Genomic DNA, 15,896 nt, shown 5'->3' with positions numbered 1-15,896 from the left:
ACATATTGGGATTTCTATTGATGGCACTTATGTCGGGGTTGGGTTAACAGAGCGCATGGACTTTCTTTTCAAAATGATGAGCATTGCAGCTCCAGATTTATTTAAGGGAGATTAAATGATACGATATATACACACATATAATTCTTTGATTTAGTTGGATTTCATAATTTTAACACTTTCAAAACAAAACTTTTATTCCTAGTCCTTTGTAGTGGACAGCAGGACTTACCAACTCCCATTTGTAAGTGAGACGAAAAGAATTTTACCCAGAATTGTAGACAGGGTCTCAGACGCATAGCTGTCTGGGGATGAAGTGGAGGAGGGCCAGGTTTTAAGGAGGAAGGTGAAAGTTCAAAGCACCTACCAGCATTCGAGAGGCGTCACTGTCCAGTTTTACATCGCCACAGACTGAGAGGTTGCTGACCAAGAAAGAATCAACAGCTTCAAGTTTGACTGAAATTTGCAGCTGCCCATATGGACAAATCAAATGTCTCCTAGAGAGAAGTTTTTCAAAAAATATTTCAAGACAAAGATTAAAATATTTGGCCACAAAACCAAGAGGTATTTTTGGAGGCATCAAGGTGAGGCTTTTCAAACCTAACAACACTGTATCAACTGTCAAGCATGGTGGTGGTAGTATCATGCTCTGCAGCTGTTTTGTTGCCAGTGGTACTGGTGAGTTGCACAAAATGGATAGACTAATGAAGAGGGACTACCTCAAAATTAATTAATCCACTAGACGGTTAAACTTGGACACAGTTGAGTGTTTCAACAAGACAGTGGTTGTGGAATAGGTAATGCAAGCTAACACTGAGCTTCTGGAATAGCTTTCCCAAGGCCTCAACCTCATAAATTGAAAATTTGTGGATTATGCTTAGAAGCCACGTCTATGCAAGGAACCCAACCAATTCAAATGACTTCTGTCAGTTCTGCAAAGAAGAGTGTTCAAGTATTCAGTCACAATTATGCCAGAAACTTGTTGACGGCTATCAAAAGTGTCTGGTTGAGGACATTTCACCAAATATTAGTGGAAGTGCATATATATTTAAACCTGTATGTATATTTTTGACTATGTGGATTAGAGAAAACATGAAATAAATTGAAAGATCTGCAACCAATTCTTGTTTTTAAAGTCATGAAAGATGTATGCTGTATAACCCCGCCCTCCTGGAAGAAGAACAATTTAAATAAATCATTAGAAGCCAGCATTACCTTGAAATTCATGCCCACGATGACTGTATATAAACCTCTAAATGCCACTGTATAATTATCTACATAATGAGGTCATCTGAAAGCACAAGGCGATAGGAACATTTACAGATATAAGTCTTTACTGATGATCATTAAGTGTAGTTTCAGAGTCAGTTCTTGTATAAAAGAATACAAAAAATACTGTACAAGAAAAATATATATTTTTTAAAAATGTGCAGACAAATTTTCAAATTTGTTTCATGGGTTTTTATTGTATAGTATGCTCAATCAAAAATACTTGGAATTGTTGCAGCATCGCCAGAATGAAAAACCTGTGTTGATGCATTTTTCTGTCCAAACCAAATCACCCCAAATCATCCAATATAGTCTACAATAATGGGTGTTCATCCCACCATACACAAAGAGAACAGTGTCATCAACAACTTTTAATCTGATAAAAAGTAACCCAGATGGTATTGTTTACATATTTAATTCTCCCTATTTTTTAAACGTTCACTGGTTTACCAGTATCATGGCAACTTGAACAGATTGTGATGAATTTCCATGCATTTGATGGCTCCAGCGGATGAATCCTAATAAATCTTGCAACACAGACTAAGCTCTTCATATTTTAGCTCATGACTGGAAACCTTTAAAAGTACCAAATGAATTCAAAACTTCATGAAGCAGTTTTGAGCAATACCACTGACCAACGGTGGCAAATTAAATGGAAAATTATTATATTTAGTCATTTATCCAAGATCCCCTTTGGAGCAGCCAGTCCAGTTACCCCTACTAAAATCAGACTAGGGATGCACTGAGGAGTATATCACATTTGAATGCCCATTTCTTGAAGGATTATTCACCACCATCCAGAATATGTGGTCAAAGAAAACTTTGCTTAGAATCCAAGAGAACAGATTCATGACAAATATTATTAAAATACGACTCAAATGTAGAATAGACTCTATAGTTAGTTCCCTTTCAGTCGATTCACTCGGTACCACACATAAGTATGGAATATCAAGCCTTCGCGTGTCCTGGCTGAAGAAACCTTTATTCACGCCTTTAAGGCAGATGACATGTGATGACACGCGCATGGCCCCGCCGGCACATATAGCCGCTTTCATCATTTTCTGGACATATCAAAAAGACAGACAGAAAACTATGAAGTAAAGAGCATGAAAATGAGACGAATTTAAAACAAGCTTGTTTTCTTAATGTTTTAATCTCCATCCTTGAGCCTTTTACAACAAGCTAACATTGGGATGATAAACTGAGTCTGATTCAGAGTTTGACTTCTGCTAAGACAGCAAGATGACAAACAGCTTCCACTGATCCCTCTGCTATCAGTGAATGCAATGTTATTAAGTTGTTGAGTTTTAAGCTGCAATCCCTGAAACTATAGGAAAGAAAAGATGTGATCACTGTGACACCCTACTAACACAGCCGTTGGCACTACATATTTAACTAGCATGTTATGCTAACATGCTAAAAAGGGATTAACATTTGCACATTAAAATACCAACATTAGCACAGTTTTCAACAGCCATGTTAACTTTAGTGAATGTTAACATGCAAATGTTTGCATTCAGGTCAAAAACAACCTGAGAAATGTTACAGATGATGCTTAAGGAGTAAACCTGAGGCTGACAAAGTGCGTCTGAGATGAAACTTGAGCCAAGACTTTATAGCTAACAGTAGGTAGCTGAGTCTGATCTTCCCTTAAAAATGTAGATTGTAGTTGATTTTTACCCAACTGGGAATAAGAATATGAAAATAGCCGAGTTGTCTCCACTATTCATAAGTTATATTTGGTGAAGTGTAAAGAGCACAACGGCCTTTTGAGGACACCTGGGTTGCACCGAGTTACACAAAGTTGAGTCAGATTAAAGAAGAGTTCAGCTACACTTTAAAGTATCTTTCAAGAGGAGGTGACTGTGAATTCAACCCTTTCCCAGAAGCCTTAAATCATGCCGGCTAGCCACGGGGGCAAGAAGAGGCCAATTGTCCCAAGCAGGCAGACAATAATGAACATCCACAGGAAGATACGGTCAATCACCATGGCGACATACTTCCAGTCCTCTTTCACCTGTGCAGAAAGAAGTAACAGAGAAGGGGGGAGAACAAGAACAGAAAAAAGATTATGAATTTAAATAATAATTCACATCATGGGTGGTATTGTTTGCTATGAAAAATATGTTTCATAAGAAAAAATACTCATCACACAAGCTATGTCATATATTCATGCGCATTTCTGCTCACTTTTGCTGACCGGTTTCTTCTATTTTCTTCTGTCAATGCGATTTGCTACAACCTGTCTGTAACCAATCAAACTTTTAAACAGTTCTTTCTTAGCTGCTCCCAACAGTAATTTCAGTGTGATGTTATGCATATAATGGGATTTAGCTCCATGCATTACTGCTCCATGTATCTGCCCTTGAAGTTTAATATCTGTCTGCAGAAAAGCTCTCTTCAGTCACTCAGCTGCCAAAGCCAGTCTTTATACCTCTTCAGTAACTTCCTATATATGACACAAAAGAAAATTGTATTTTTTTTAATTTAAAAGTTACTTTTCTAGGGCAGAATGGTGCCTCACAGCAAGAAGATCCCGAGTTTGAGGCTGAGGGCCTTCTGTGTGGAGTTTGCATGTTCTAGCTCTGTTTGTGTGGGTTCTCTCCGGGTATAGTTTCCTCCCACAGTCCAAAGATATGCAGTTAGTGGGATTATGTTCACTCTGTTATTCAAATTTGCCCAGAAGTGCGAATATCTTATCCCTGTGTCAGATGGTAACATATCCTCTTGCACTATACTAGCTGGGATAAGTTCTAAGGATAACAAAGAGAAGCCTATGCTAAATTTCTTATGCTTGCTATTTTGTCCATGAATACTCTGCAGGCTTTCTGCCTTCCTGTCTGGTTTTTCAAATCCAGTAAGAGGCGCAATATTGATAAAAATCTGAATAATATTTTTTAACAACCAAAGGGAAGATGTTCAAGTTGTTTTGGCAGGACAAAGTCTTACTGAGAGACTACGGACTGAGACACTAAAAGACTGAGTTATCAAACTTCAGTATATACTGCTTATTTTGGTTCTTTTTGTCAGGTGTCATGGTAAACTGAGAGCTTAAGATTTATTTTTTTTTTACATGTTCTGGGTATCAGTATACAGTTAGGTCAGACGACACAAATGCAGCTTTGCTTTTGCAAACCATCTCCGTGGATTTTAAATCAAACAATCAAGATGAGATTTAGGTGCACACTTCAACTCATGGGGTTTTACAAAAATATTGCCCTAACTTTTTTTTTAGGAATTATATACATTTTTATTCACAATCCCCCATTTGGAATGGCTCAAAAATAAATGGACAAACTCATAATTAAAAATATAAAGATTATTTTCATTCTTGGATGATTCTCATCTGGAGATTCTCTGTTAGGCCTGTACTGCAGCCACCTTCAGTAGCTGCTTGTTTGTGAGTCATTCAGTTTTATCTTCAGCACTACAGGCTCTACTGCAGTGACTCCCAAAGTGTAGGATGGGTCCCCCTGTGGGCTGTGAAGGTATTGCAGGCCTTAGTATTAAAAGAAATTGCGTTTGAAAGAACTATGTACAGTTATGTATTTATATAAATGCATAAATGCATGGACAATATTCAGCACTCACTGAACAGCAGGCGGTCAGAACAAAACTTCCAGGGTGCATTTCAAACATAGGAGGAACACTGAGAGTCGTCTGTGGCTTGAAGACAATCTTGAAGTGTATGGCAGCCAAATTTAACTCATGTATGATTTTTAATTTATATAGAGTAGTAGGACGTTTTGATTGCACTTTGCACAGGTATTATCTAATCAACATGCCCAGAGTATGATTTTGTATCATAACTGAGATAAATGTAAATTGGAATACCATCAGTAATACAAATGAACAAAATGCCATTCTGCTTTTATATTAGATATTGATACTCACACTGAAGTCAGCATCCTCAGCCCTCAGGTGGTCTGCAATGTAGTGCACCCCTTCTAATGCACGCATGACACTTGGTGAAAGCAGGAAAGCTGACTGTGACACTTTATTGTCAACTTTAGCCGGCCGAGGAGTGGAATTACCTCTGGTTCCAGTTAAGTGCCTGTTCCCCCCTGCCACCACCTCTTGTCGGCTCTGGCTGTTCTGTGGGGTTTTTTGTTGTGGCGGAGGAGTTGACCCTGGAGGCCTGGGCGAAGGAGGACGGAAGGAGAAATAGGATGTCAGTGTTCCCAGCTCCAAGTCCTCATAACAGCTTCTCTCGGGGTCTTCCAGTGTGGTCCCATCTCTTAGCCAGTTAGCTGAGGTGCTGATGTAGTTGCCCGATTTATACCCAGCTATTCGGAGCTGCCGCCGCTCTGCCGCCGCTTCCTGTTGAAGGAGCAGCAGCCTGCGACGGCGGCCATCCGGTGCGGGCCGCCTCATGAACAACCAACGTGGAATCAAGTCCAGGAACACAGAGTGGACCCAGTGGGGCATCTTGTGAGTGCTGGGAGAGCGGTGGTGGACGTTGAGGACAAAGACAGTGATAACGATGGACAGGGTGACAAAAATCATGGTGAAGAGGAGGTACTCGCCGATGAGAGGGATAACAAGGGATGTGGACGGTATGATCTCTGTGATGAGTAGCAGGAAGACAGTGAGGGATAACAACACGGAGATACACAGGGTGATCTTCTCACCGCAGTCTGACGGTAGATAGAAAACCAAAACCGTGAGGCATGAGATCAGCAGACAGGGGATGATGAGGTTGATTGTGTAAAATAAGGGAAGACGTCGGATGATGAAGAAGTAGGTGATGTCTGGGTAAATCTCATGGCAGCAGTCATATTTCTTTGTATTATACGTTCCCACGGCATTGATGATGGCCCATTCGCCGCTCTCCCAGTAGTTGCTGAGATCCACAGTATTTTCAATCTGCTCCAAGTCAATTTTGGCCTTGTCATAAGTCCAGGAGCCAAATTTCATTTTACAGTTTTGTTGATCGAAGGGGAAGAAGGTGACATCAATGCTGCAAGAGCTCTTGTAAATGGCAGGAGGCACCCAGCGAATTTTGCCCGTGTAGAATAGGTGAGCTTTTGTCATGTGGGTCACAGCAAATTCGCCATCAGCACTGCAGAAGGAGAAGTTTGTCATATAAGTCATGGAAACACACAATAGACCTCATCTGAGAGCAAAGGCTACATCAGATAAGAAATCATAACCTTCAATATGATCAGTTCTATTCCCCTTCTTCTTTCCTGAGATTTTATTTCGTTTTCCTTTTTTTTTTTTTTCATTTTGGAAACTATGTAGTGAAAAACTGACTGTAATCTCCCGTCCATTCACCACTTTAATGGCAACACTAGCTTCAGCAGAAGACGTAATCATACGTCCTTATCATTTAATCAGTCTCACCTCTTTTAATTTCACATACAGACTGTGATTACACAAGCGCGCTGGAGCAGAAACCTATCATCAGCGTGCTCGGTTTAATCTCCAGGAGGTGAATTTAGGTGATGGGAGAGGTTTCTCAAAAGTAGTTTTTGCAATCAGTTTCCCACTGAAGCGATAGACATGTAAAGGCTGCCTTCATTTCGATGAAATGATATGCACTCCACCGACTTTTACTAACAGACATGCAAAATATAAAATGCAGTATCTTTTTCATTTTGCTAAATGAAACAGATAATAAAGAGCTGTGTTTACATCAGCGTGTAAACTGTACCGCATATATCTCAGAAGGTACAAATAAAACCAGCCACCCAATCAGGACTGGAAGAAACATGAGAAAGAGGAGCAAACCATTGTTTTCAAAGACCACTAGATGGTGCCATCTTCTTACACATACCATTAAGGCAACAGGCGTGAGTTTGGACTCCTTTGTCATACTACAATAAGAGCATAGCTGTTAGACAGCCCTAAATCTGCCATTACAATCCTCTGAAGCATTTTGGCAAACCTTAAAGTGTTCAGCAGCGTCTCTGTACGGTAGAGAGAAATAACTGTGATTGGTTATGTAGTTCAGAACTGAACAGACTAATAATCAATTGTATATTAATCAGGATAAAAGATTAGTGAGTTTGTTAAACAAAATGCAACAAATATCAGAGTAAAGCTGTTTAACTGAATATTAGATATTCATTTCTTGAACAATCATAGTTATTTTACTCTCATACGCTCATTTGCACAACTGAGCTTTACTGTAGGTCTGAGTGTATTTTATATTTATTTTAATAAAGAGTTCATTAGATAGCCAAGAAAAGAAATGCAGTAACCCTTACATTTTATCTCAGACTCACTTGTTATAGAGGACGATATCTGGTACCCATATGAGCTCTGACGGCACTCTTATGGATGTCACGTTGTCATAGTCAGACGGTCTCCAGCGAAGCTTGTAGTCATTCCACTCCTGCGAGACACAAACAACACGAATCAGTCTGGAGGGCCGTGGCCCCATTTGTATTCATCATATGAGTCATTCACTTCGTCAAAACTTCAACAATGCGAATGCTTTTTTTGCATTCCTAACATTTCATGTCAGCATATCCCCCTCCTGAATATAAAAAAAAATAAAATAAAACCTTAATAATAAATCAACACTGACACTAGATTTCCTAACCTGTTTAAGCCACACGTTGGTTGTCATCATTTGGTTCTTTTCATCCTGAAAGACAGACAGATAGAGAGCGAGAATGATGGAAATATTGTTCAAATTGTCAACCGGGGGTTCAGACCACAGAAATATGTCTGTGTTTCTTGGTGTTTTGTCAAAGGAAAACTGAAATATAACTTTCTGCAACTTTAATGACTTTATGGAAATCATATACACAGCTTCCTTCATAGCTGCGGGATGTAGAGTACCCATGAACAGGCCTATACTAACCTTGAAACCCAAGTTTGAGTATATACTGTACAGGCATCACTGTATTTAGTCAATGCACAGAAATATCATAACCCTATCATCACCGATCATATGGGTTTCTAGAGTATTTAAAAGTAGAATGGGAGGCAGAGCCTTCAGTTTTCAGGCCCCTCTTCTGTGGAACCAGCTTCCAGTTTGGATTCGAGAGACAGACACTATCTCTACTTTTAAGATAAGGCTTCAAACTTTCCTTTTTGCTAAAGCATATAGTTGGGGCTTAATCAGGTGACCCTGAATCCTCCCTTAGTTATGCTGCAATAGGCGTAGGCTGCTGGGGGATTCCCATGATGCACTGAGTGTTACTTCTTCAATCACCTTTCTCAGTCACTGTGTTAAGAGACCTCTCTGCACTGAATCATACTTGTTATTAATCCCTAACTCTCGCTTCCACAGCATGTCTTTGGCCGCCCCTCCCTGAGCCTGGTTCTGCTGGAGGTTTCTTCCTGTTAAAAGGGAGTTTTTCCTTCCCACTGTCGCCAAAGTGATTGCTCATAGGGGGTCATATGATTGTTGGGTTTTTCTCTGTATTTATTATTGTAGGGTCTACCTTACAATATAAAGCGCCTTGAGGCAACTGTTGTTGTGATTTGGTGCTGTATAAATAAAATTGAATTGAATCGAATGGAACATTCATTTATTTTTTCTGAATAACACTAAAGCAGGGTTAGGCAACTCCAGGCCTCGAGCGCCGGTGTCCTGCAGGTTTTAGATGTGTCCTTGATCCAACACAGCTGATTTAAATGGCTAACTCCTCAACATGTCTTGAAGTTCTCCAGAAGCCTGGTAATGAACTAATCATTTGATTCAGATGTGTTTACCCAGGGTGAGATCTAAAACCTGCAGGACACTGGCACTCGAGGCCTGGAGTTGCCTAGCCCTGCACTAGAGGCATCGGTTGCCACATCACCAGCTCTTTGTGGCAAACGCAAGGCAAACACTCACCACATCAATAAGCTGGGCTATGGAGAGTCCAAACTTGACAATGACGACGTCGGAGATGTTTGGCACAGGTCTCGACCACTTGTTGTACCCAGCGAACAGGGTCTTGAAAAGGTCATCTTCAGCATGTGAGTGGGTCTTCTCATCACAGAGGGCTGTGGATACATTACTGTTGTAGTTAGCCATTTATAGAAGACAAATGCAATAAGTGGGTAATTTAGGAATTTGTAATATTTCTATTCTCTTGTCGGTTAATATATTTATTCATCTCTCTTGGATCTGCATCATAGAGTTTGTTAACATTTAAATAACCTAACATGGGGCTGTTAAAACTAAAGGTGTTTGTGATAAAAACCTCGCCTGTATCTTGACACTAAATACATTTGCACTTTTTTAATGCATTAATATTATTGGTTAATATTTAATGGTATGGCATTCTAAGACTGAAACGGGATGAAAGAAGAGGAAGCTGAATGGTATATGTTGGGATGACATCCATGTTCTGTCATCTGGTTCTCTCCTAATCTTCACTTAACAAATACTAGTAAATCTGGCTGGCATCTGGGTTGCTTTTGGGAGCAAGAGAGAACTGCGAACATGTCGTGCTTCATCACAGAAGCCTACTCTAAACATCTAAGACTTTTCTTTGTAAAGTCTTATCGACTTTTCACATCTTAGCAAATCTTTTGATCTCTTGATCTCGGCTCCCCTTGAGGGCTGCCTGCTAGAATCTCTCAAGCTGAGAAGGTGGAGACAAAGGAAGCGTCTCTCCTCCCCTCGACGGTAACACCACTTCAGCTATACAGTCTCTAAAGTCTTATTATTATGTATGTAAGGCCTCGCAGTGAGAGGTGGCTTGATTAAATTGATTCTGAATATGCACTCTAGACAGATTTGTGTACAAGCTGGGACTGAGTCACCGTATTGTGTTTCTGCAGAATGAAAAGCATGGAAATAGACAGGAATCCCGTCCCTTGGGGATTACTGCTTCCACCTTCATCAGTGTAGTCAGAGTCAATTACACACATCATTACTCGCTACTGTTAAGTGGAGGTGAGCTAATTTCTCACCAGTGAAGGGTGTTTATTGTTGAGCTGTCTGTCACTCTGTGTTACGTCTGATGCATGAAACAATTAACTGATGCTCCTGATTTGGAGTGGAGGCTAACGGTTGTGTGTGTTTGTCTAATTTTTTATTTGTTTTCACATACTGATGCTGGGAGCTTAGGCATATATATATACATAGATAGATACATAGATAGATAGATAGATAGATAGATAGATATACATATATTCATGATTATATTATTGCATTTAAGACTGATATCGACACCACTACTTGGTTATTTTTGAAAAACACAATTTTCTTTCTTTTAGAAACACAAACAGATTTCTGTCCAATCTCTTCCACTTATCCTTATCAGGGTAGCAGGGGCTGGAGCCTTTCCCAGCTGTCATAGTGCGAGAGGCACGGTACACCCTGGACAGGTCGCCAGTTTTTGCAAGGCTAACACAGAGAGACAGACAACCAGTCTCACTTACATTCACACCCATGGGCAATTTAGAATCGTCAATCATCCTGGCAACACTAATTGCATGTCTTTGGACTGTGGGACAAAACTGGAGAGAACCCACAAAGACACAACCACTTGAATCAGGGCCAGTCGGTTGATTTGAACTCAGGACCTTCTTGCTTTAAGGCAACAGTGCTAATGCACCGCGCCACCGTGCAGTTAAATTTCCCTTATATTTATTATGTGTGGTTGTTTATTTAGTCATTTATGATTCATGTGACTGCGCTCGGATCAGTTGGTTGTTGTGTTTATGGCATGCCAAACGTCTGTTGCTAACAGGGAAGTTGTAGCACGCCCTCCGGTGGACAAAGTATTCAACATCAACACTCATAATATGGTTCGAAGTTGCTATTCTCACCTCTACTTCTTAAATTTAAACTTATCAGCCTGTGTAAATGTCAATACCAATAAATCTGCAAATAGCTAATATTGGTCAATAGGACTGGTTTTCCGATAACTTGCATCTAACTTGTATTGAGTACCTTGAATGTGTTTTATATTTGCTATTACTGTACATCTATCTGCCTAGGTACTGGCACAATGCACCTCTTAAACTGTCACTTTATTGTTTGTGTGAAGGGTTCCTGATAAATTTGACAGTCTAAGAATATCACATGTTACATCGATATACTTCTTATAAATGAACACACATTAGGGCAGGGCAATATGGCCAAAAATATTTATCACGATATATATTTGAAAATTTGCGATAACGATATAACTGACAATATAATTGACAATATAATTGATGGGAGACAAAATACTTTACAACTCCGCAACTTTATTAGTGCAAATTTTTTTTTTTTTTAAAACAAAGTATTTTCACTTAAACAAGCAGCTGTTTTTTTAATGCAAATTCCTTGCTGACAGTTTAACCAAAACGTCTTGATGCATTCTCAATCATCCAGGAAAGTAAATCTCCAAAAGTTGATTCTGTTCATCTGGACGTAGCGTTTTGTGGGAGAAACGTTTTGTCGCTCATCCATGTGACTTCTTCAGTCTCAGCAGGTTTCCCCAATCTTATAAACAGTGCATTTGCATAATGACTGAAACCAGCCCACTGAAGGAACAATGGGCTGGGAGGTCAGTTCCTTAATCTTAATTATGCAAATTCTCATGACCATTGATCAACAACCACTGACCAAAACCCACTGATCAAAGACCACTGATCAATGGCCATGAGTACCATTCACAGATCCTGAGCATAACCATGTATAATATCCACAAAACTTAAAAAGAGGTTATACACACACAATACGGTAATATTATGTTGAAGCACAGTACGTATCACTCCGCAAGGCTCCTGACTACGGTAGCCGTAATGCTCATTCCATCAAGCGGTGCGGCTTCGTAGCTTACGAGGTCGTACTTAAACATTTTTTGACAGATTTTCGAGCGCCGTGTACCACATAAAATCGGTTAGAAGTCACAACCAGAATTGATACATAAGGCGCACTGGTTTATAAGGGGCACTGTCGATTTTTTAGAAAATCAAAGTATTTTAAGAGCGATTTATTTTCCGAAAAACACGGTATTAATAACGACGGCCCACTTGCATGCTCTACCAAAAATTGTGCTTTGGTGTGTATCTGACGTATGAAAGCCAAACCAGTTCCACACCACTGGAGTTGCAGCATTTTTACAAACCAATTCTGGTTCATCTGTCATTCAATGATCCACTTTCCCCCTTCTCATTCTCTGTGGCTGCCATGCTTTTTCTGCCATGTGCTATGAAAACAAAGACACTGCACATGCGCGTTTTACCCATATTCTATCGCAATATTTAATTTTCTTATCATTGCCTAACATTATACCGGTATTACCGTGAACGGTATGATATGGCCCAGCCCTAACACACATATCTGTAAAGTGAAGTCTACATCCATGAAGAGATTAGCTTTACATAACATATAGATGTACCTGCACTCCAATTGTAATGCTAACTAACGGCTTAAAAATATATTGTTTTGTTCATGCTAAACCACCCACTATAAAGTCTTTGCAAAATGGCAGATTATAACTTTTAGATGGTTTTTGTTCTCGTTTAGATTTCAGCTACAAAGAAAATACGCGTTCAATAATGTCAACATATTTAATCATGTGGCATTTTTGTTTACTGATATATTGCCTACTTGTTCAATTACTCAAAGCAGAAAAAAAATTAATTGCATCAAAATTAAAAAAAAAAAAACTCCATTAACATGTGATTACATTTACATGTCACTATTACACCAATGTTTCTGGAGCTCTGCTTCTTAGCAGAGGTTATAATAGGATCCATTCAAGTGTGCTTCCATCAAGGGACCTTCAAATGAAACCTTGGACCACCTTCATCTGGCAGCAGCCATGGTTGCTTAGCCAAGGACACATCACTATCTGTCCATGGGTGAGTTGTGGCCCTGTTGACAGCATTACCATGTATTTACAACCTGTAACTGTAGGACAGGCCACTAGACGATGACCACTTGATGGACTTACATGTTGCACAGAGCTAATCCAAGCAATACATGCAAATCTGCTTCAGTGATTTATTGCCTGTGCTAACTGAATGGCTTGGTTTGGTTTGGCTTTACCAACAAAAGGCTGCAAAGGATGGAAAATTTGGCAAGGTCCTTCTTATCTTGTTGATGCAGTAAATATACATTAGACATGGTAATCAATATGTGAAGTCACTTTCAATTTGCCTAAGGTACACCTGGGCTCATGTCTTGTTATCATGAACTAATTTCAATCTGGCAAACAAGCAGGCACTAGAGAATTCCTATCTGCTGTCTTGACAGTCGGGGCAGCGCGCATTCATCTGTCCGTGCATCTGGGAAAGACCAGATGTGGCGCTGGAAAAAAGCCTCTTGGGTGCCACATATCAAACCTCATGCCAGGGGAGAGTTGAAATGAGGTGACACCTTCAACATCCGGCACACTTGGCCCAGTATATTTGGACCTTAGCCAAGTCACTTGGCAAGGTGTTTAAAACACTGACCAGTTTGGATCATCGAGTCAGCAGCTTCTCTGGCCAGAGGTGCTTTTCATGAAATTGGGCTGTCAAATAATTACAGTAAAAAGTTCACTAAAAGAATGCCACAGATCTTTTCTTTGTGTGTGTGTGTGAAAAACTGCAGGGTTTAAGTCAGAAAGCTGAAATCTATCTGTGTCATACCAATAAGCATATGGTTATGTAGTCTACCTACACATTTGATAACTGAAGCATACAGAGACAGAGTAAATTTGGTGCTTTGAAACCCTTTTCAACAAGAACTCATTTTGTCTTCAATCTCTGTATGGGAATGCTTTTTGTGTGCACATAAGTTGTGATTGCAACTGATAAATTTTGACATCCATGTAAAACTGGACTTCCAGAGTAGCTAACTGGGCTTCAGTGTCAAGCTTGAATGAATCAAACACTGTTTCCACAAAAGTATGCACTAGACCGTAAGAAATTGTAGCTTAAATCATTTCATAACAAAAGCAAAAAATTGAGACATGATCTGGCATCGACTGATCGAGTCTTCTCTCAGTTTATTCCTTTAAAGATGTTTCTTCCTCTGGTCCCTTTGTAGCTTTTGAAACAAGATTAACTTCCTCTGAAAATGCAGCAGCATGACTATCAGCTGTTGCACCAATTTGTGTGGCTCATTTGTCACACTGTTATGTTGTCCGCTGTCCTGCTTTTGTACAGAAAGAAGCAAACGCCTTCATTTATCTCTTACATTTCTTCTATTTATCTTCCTAACAACAACTTCTTTTCTCATGAGCTAAATGGCTGCTTCTCTGGAGGTGAACGTGCTAAATGAAGAGGTAGTTCCCAATGCATGAAACAGACATCCAACTAAATGTGAAAATAGGATCGTGAGCTTTTTAAGTAGTCATGTGTGAGACTGCAAATTTCTGATACCAAGCAAATACAGGGCTAATATTGCAGATATTGATACCAATATTTTTAACATATAAAGGTATGTATTTAAGAACTGCCTTTTTTCTCCTTTTTTATAATGCATGTTTGAGGTATATTTTTCCATTAAAAACAGATATATAATTTATTTAACACAATTCAGTGGGCTACACACTAAACTTAAAGGAAGGAAACAAACTATCGAACGTATCGCGCTAGAATCGATCCAATACCGATACTAGCAGTGACATCAATACTATCCCTGTTTGGATCGATCCGCTCACCTTTAATTTTGAAAAGTGCCGAGCATAACTTAACAGTAAGGTTAGAATATATTTTTCCAGTCTGTGACTTACTTCTTTGCACTTGCTCAGTTGCTCATCTCTCAGAACCCCCATGGTTCAAACACACCTGCTATTATTGCTGTCATAAACAATAGCCCACTAGAAAACACAGTTGTAAAAGTACTTACCGGCCGGACTCAAGAGTAGCGCCCAAATAAAAGCCGTCCCGGCGGAGAACAGGTGGTTGGATCCCATTTCGTCCTCTTGACAGCAAAGAAAACTTCACAAGAAAGCACGGAGCAGCTTCCATCCACTGTCGAAACGCTATGTGGAAAAGTGTGAGCAACATCTGTCATCTTCGCAGCTGAGAAGCACGTTAGGACCACATCACAGCTACTGTCACGATAACCGCTTTCAAGTCTGTGGGCGGGGAATGACAGTGACAGCGCTCTGACTGACTTACTTTAGATCTCAGCATCCATAAGTCTCCGTCTCTGCTCACTGTCAGCGCTGTTTGGACCGGAGGAGAGCGAGTACTGTGCCATTAGTTTCCGAGCAATGAGCGCTATCCATCACTGGGTGCTGAATCAGGGAGCGGCACTATAACACTGTGTGTCCCAGCTTTGCTGTAATTGCTCATACCAGCTCATAAAAGTAGCTCTATAAATCTGTTTTCAGGAAATCAATTCACGGAAAGTAGTCCGATTTTTTTCTGTGCAGAGAGTATCCAAACAAATGCGCCTGTTACGCAGGGTGCCAAGAATTTTGCGTCCAATGCGATGAGCCCTGTGAGTGCCTTCTGTTTTAAAATTCAAAGTAGTTGTTTTCCATGACTGGCAGCTGGACAGTGTAATAAGCGTAATATGTAAGGTTGCCGAAACAACAGGAGGAGATGCAGGGCACTTCTGAGCATTTGCCTCTTTATCTGGCACCTAAAGCGACTCGCTCTGTCTCTCTCTCTCTCTCTCTCCCTCTCGCTCCCTCCGTGTGTGTGTGTTTAAGAGACACACATACACAGAACCAGTGTGTTTAAATGCTGAGCAGCTATTCAAGAAACCAAGTTAAAAATGCATTAAAAAGTTATGAGCCTCG

At 40.0% G+C, this 15,896-nt stretch overlaps 1 protein-coding gene across 2 annotated transcripts; it reads right to left on the bottom strand.

Moving 5' to 3' along the window:
- Nucleotides 1–1,434: 1,434 nt before the first annotated feature.
- chrna2b (cholinergic receptor, nicotinic, alpha 2b (neuronal)) lies at nucleotides 1,435–15,742 on the bottom strand. 2 transcript variants are annotated; one of them, XM_005460289.4, is made up of 7 exons: nucleotides 15,268–15,742; nucleotides 14,993–15,128; nucleotides 9,062–9,213; nucleotides 7,817–7,861; nucleotides 7,497–7,606; nucleotides 5,161–6,328; nucleotides 1,435–3,283 (listed from the first exon to the last, which is right to left on the bottom strand). In XM_005460289.4, exons 2-7 carry the CDS (start codon nucleotides 15,057–15,059, stop codon nucleotides 3,158–3,160), a joined length of 1,668 nt encoding a protein of 555 aa, XP_005460346.1. In that variant the 5' UTR covers nucleotides 15,060–15,128; nucleotides 15,268–15,742; the 3' UTR covers nucleotides 1,435–3,157. The 2 variants fall into 2 exon arrangements, with proteins under 2 accessions (XP_005460346.1, XP_025754930.1); XM_025899145.1 differs by having other exon boundaries at nucleotides 5,301–6,328; nucleotides 14,993–15,742.
- Between the last annotated feature and the right edge of the window lie 154 nt (nucleotides 15,743–15,896).

Source organism: Oreochromis niloticus, linkage group LG15 (genome assembly GCF_001858045.2).
Source record: "Oreochromis niloticus isolate F11D_XX linkage group LG15, O_niloticus_UMD_NMBU, whole genome shotgun sequence".
NCBI lineage: Eukaryota > Metazoa > Chordata > Actinopteri > Cichliformes > Cichlidae > Oreochromis > Oreochromis niloticus.
This window is presented reverse-complemented; position numbering and strand designations above follow the sequence as displayed.

Bases quoted from the DNA above. Each gene is read 5' to 3' on its own strand.
- chrna2b (XM_005460289.4), bottom strand. From the start codon at position 15,059: ATGGGATCCAACCACCTGTTCTCCGCCGGGACGGCTTTTATTTGGGCG. The intron at 9,214-14,992 runs GTAAGTACTTTT...ATGTATCCACAG, and splicing joins GCTACTCTTGAGTCCGGCCG to CCCTCTGTGATGAGAAGACC. The intron at 3,284-5,160 runs GTGAGTATCAAT...CTTTCTGCACAG, and splicing joins CTGAGGATGCTGACTTCAGT to GTGAAAGAGGACTGGAAGTA.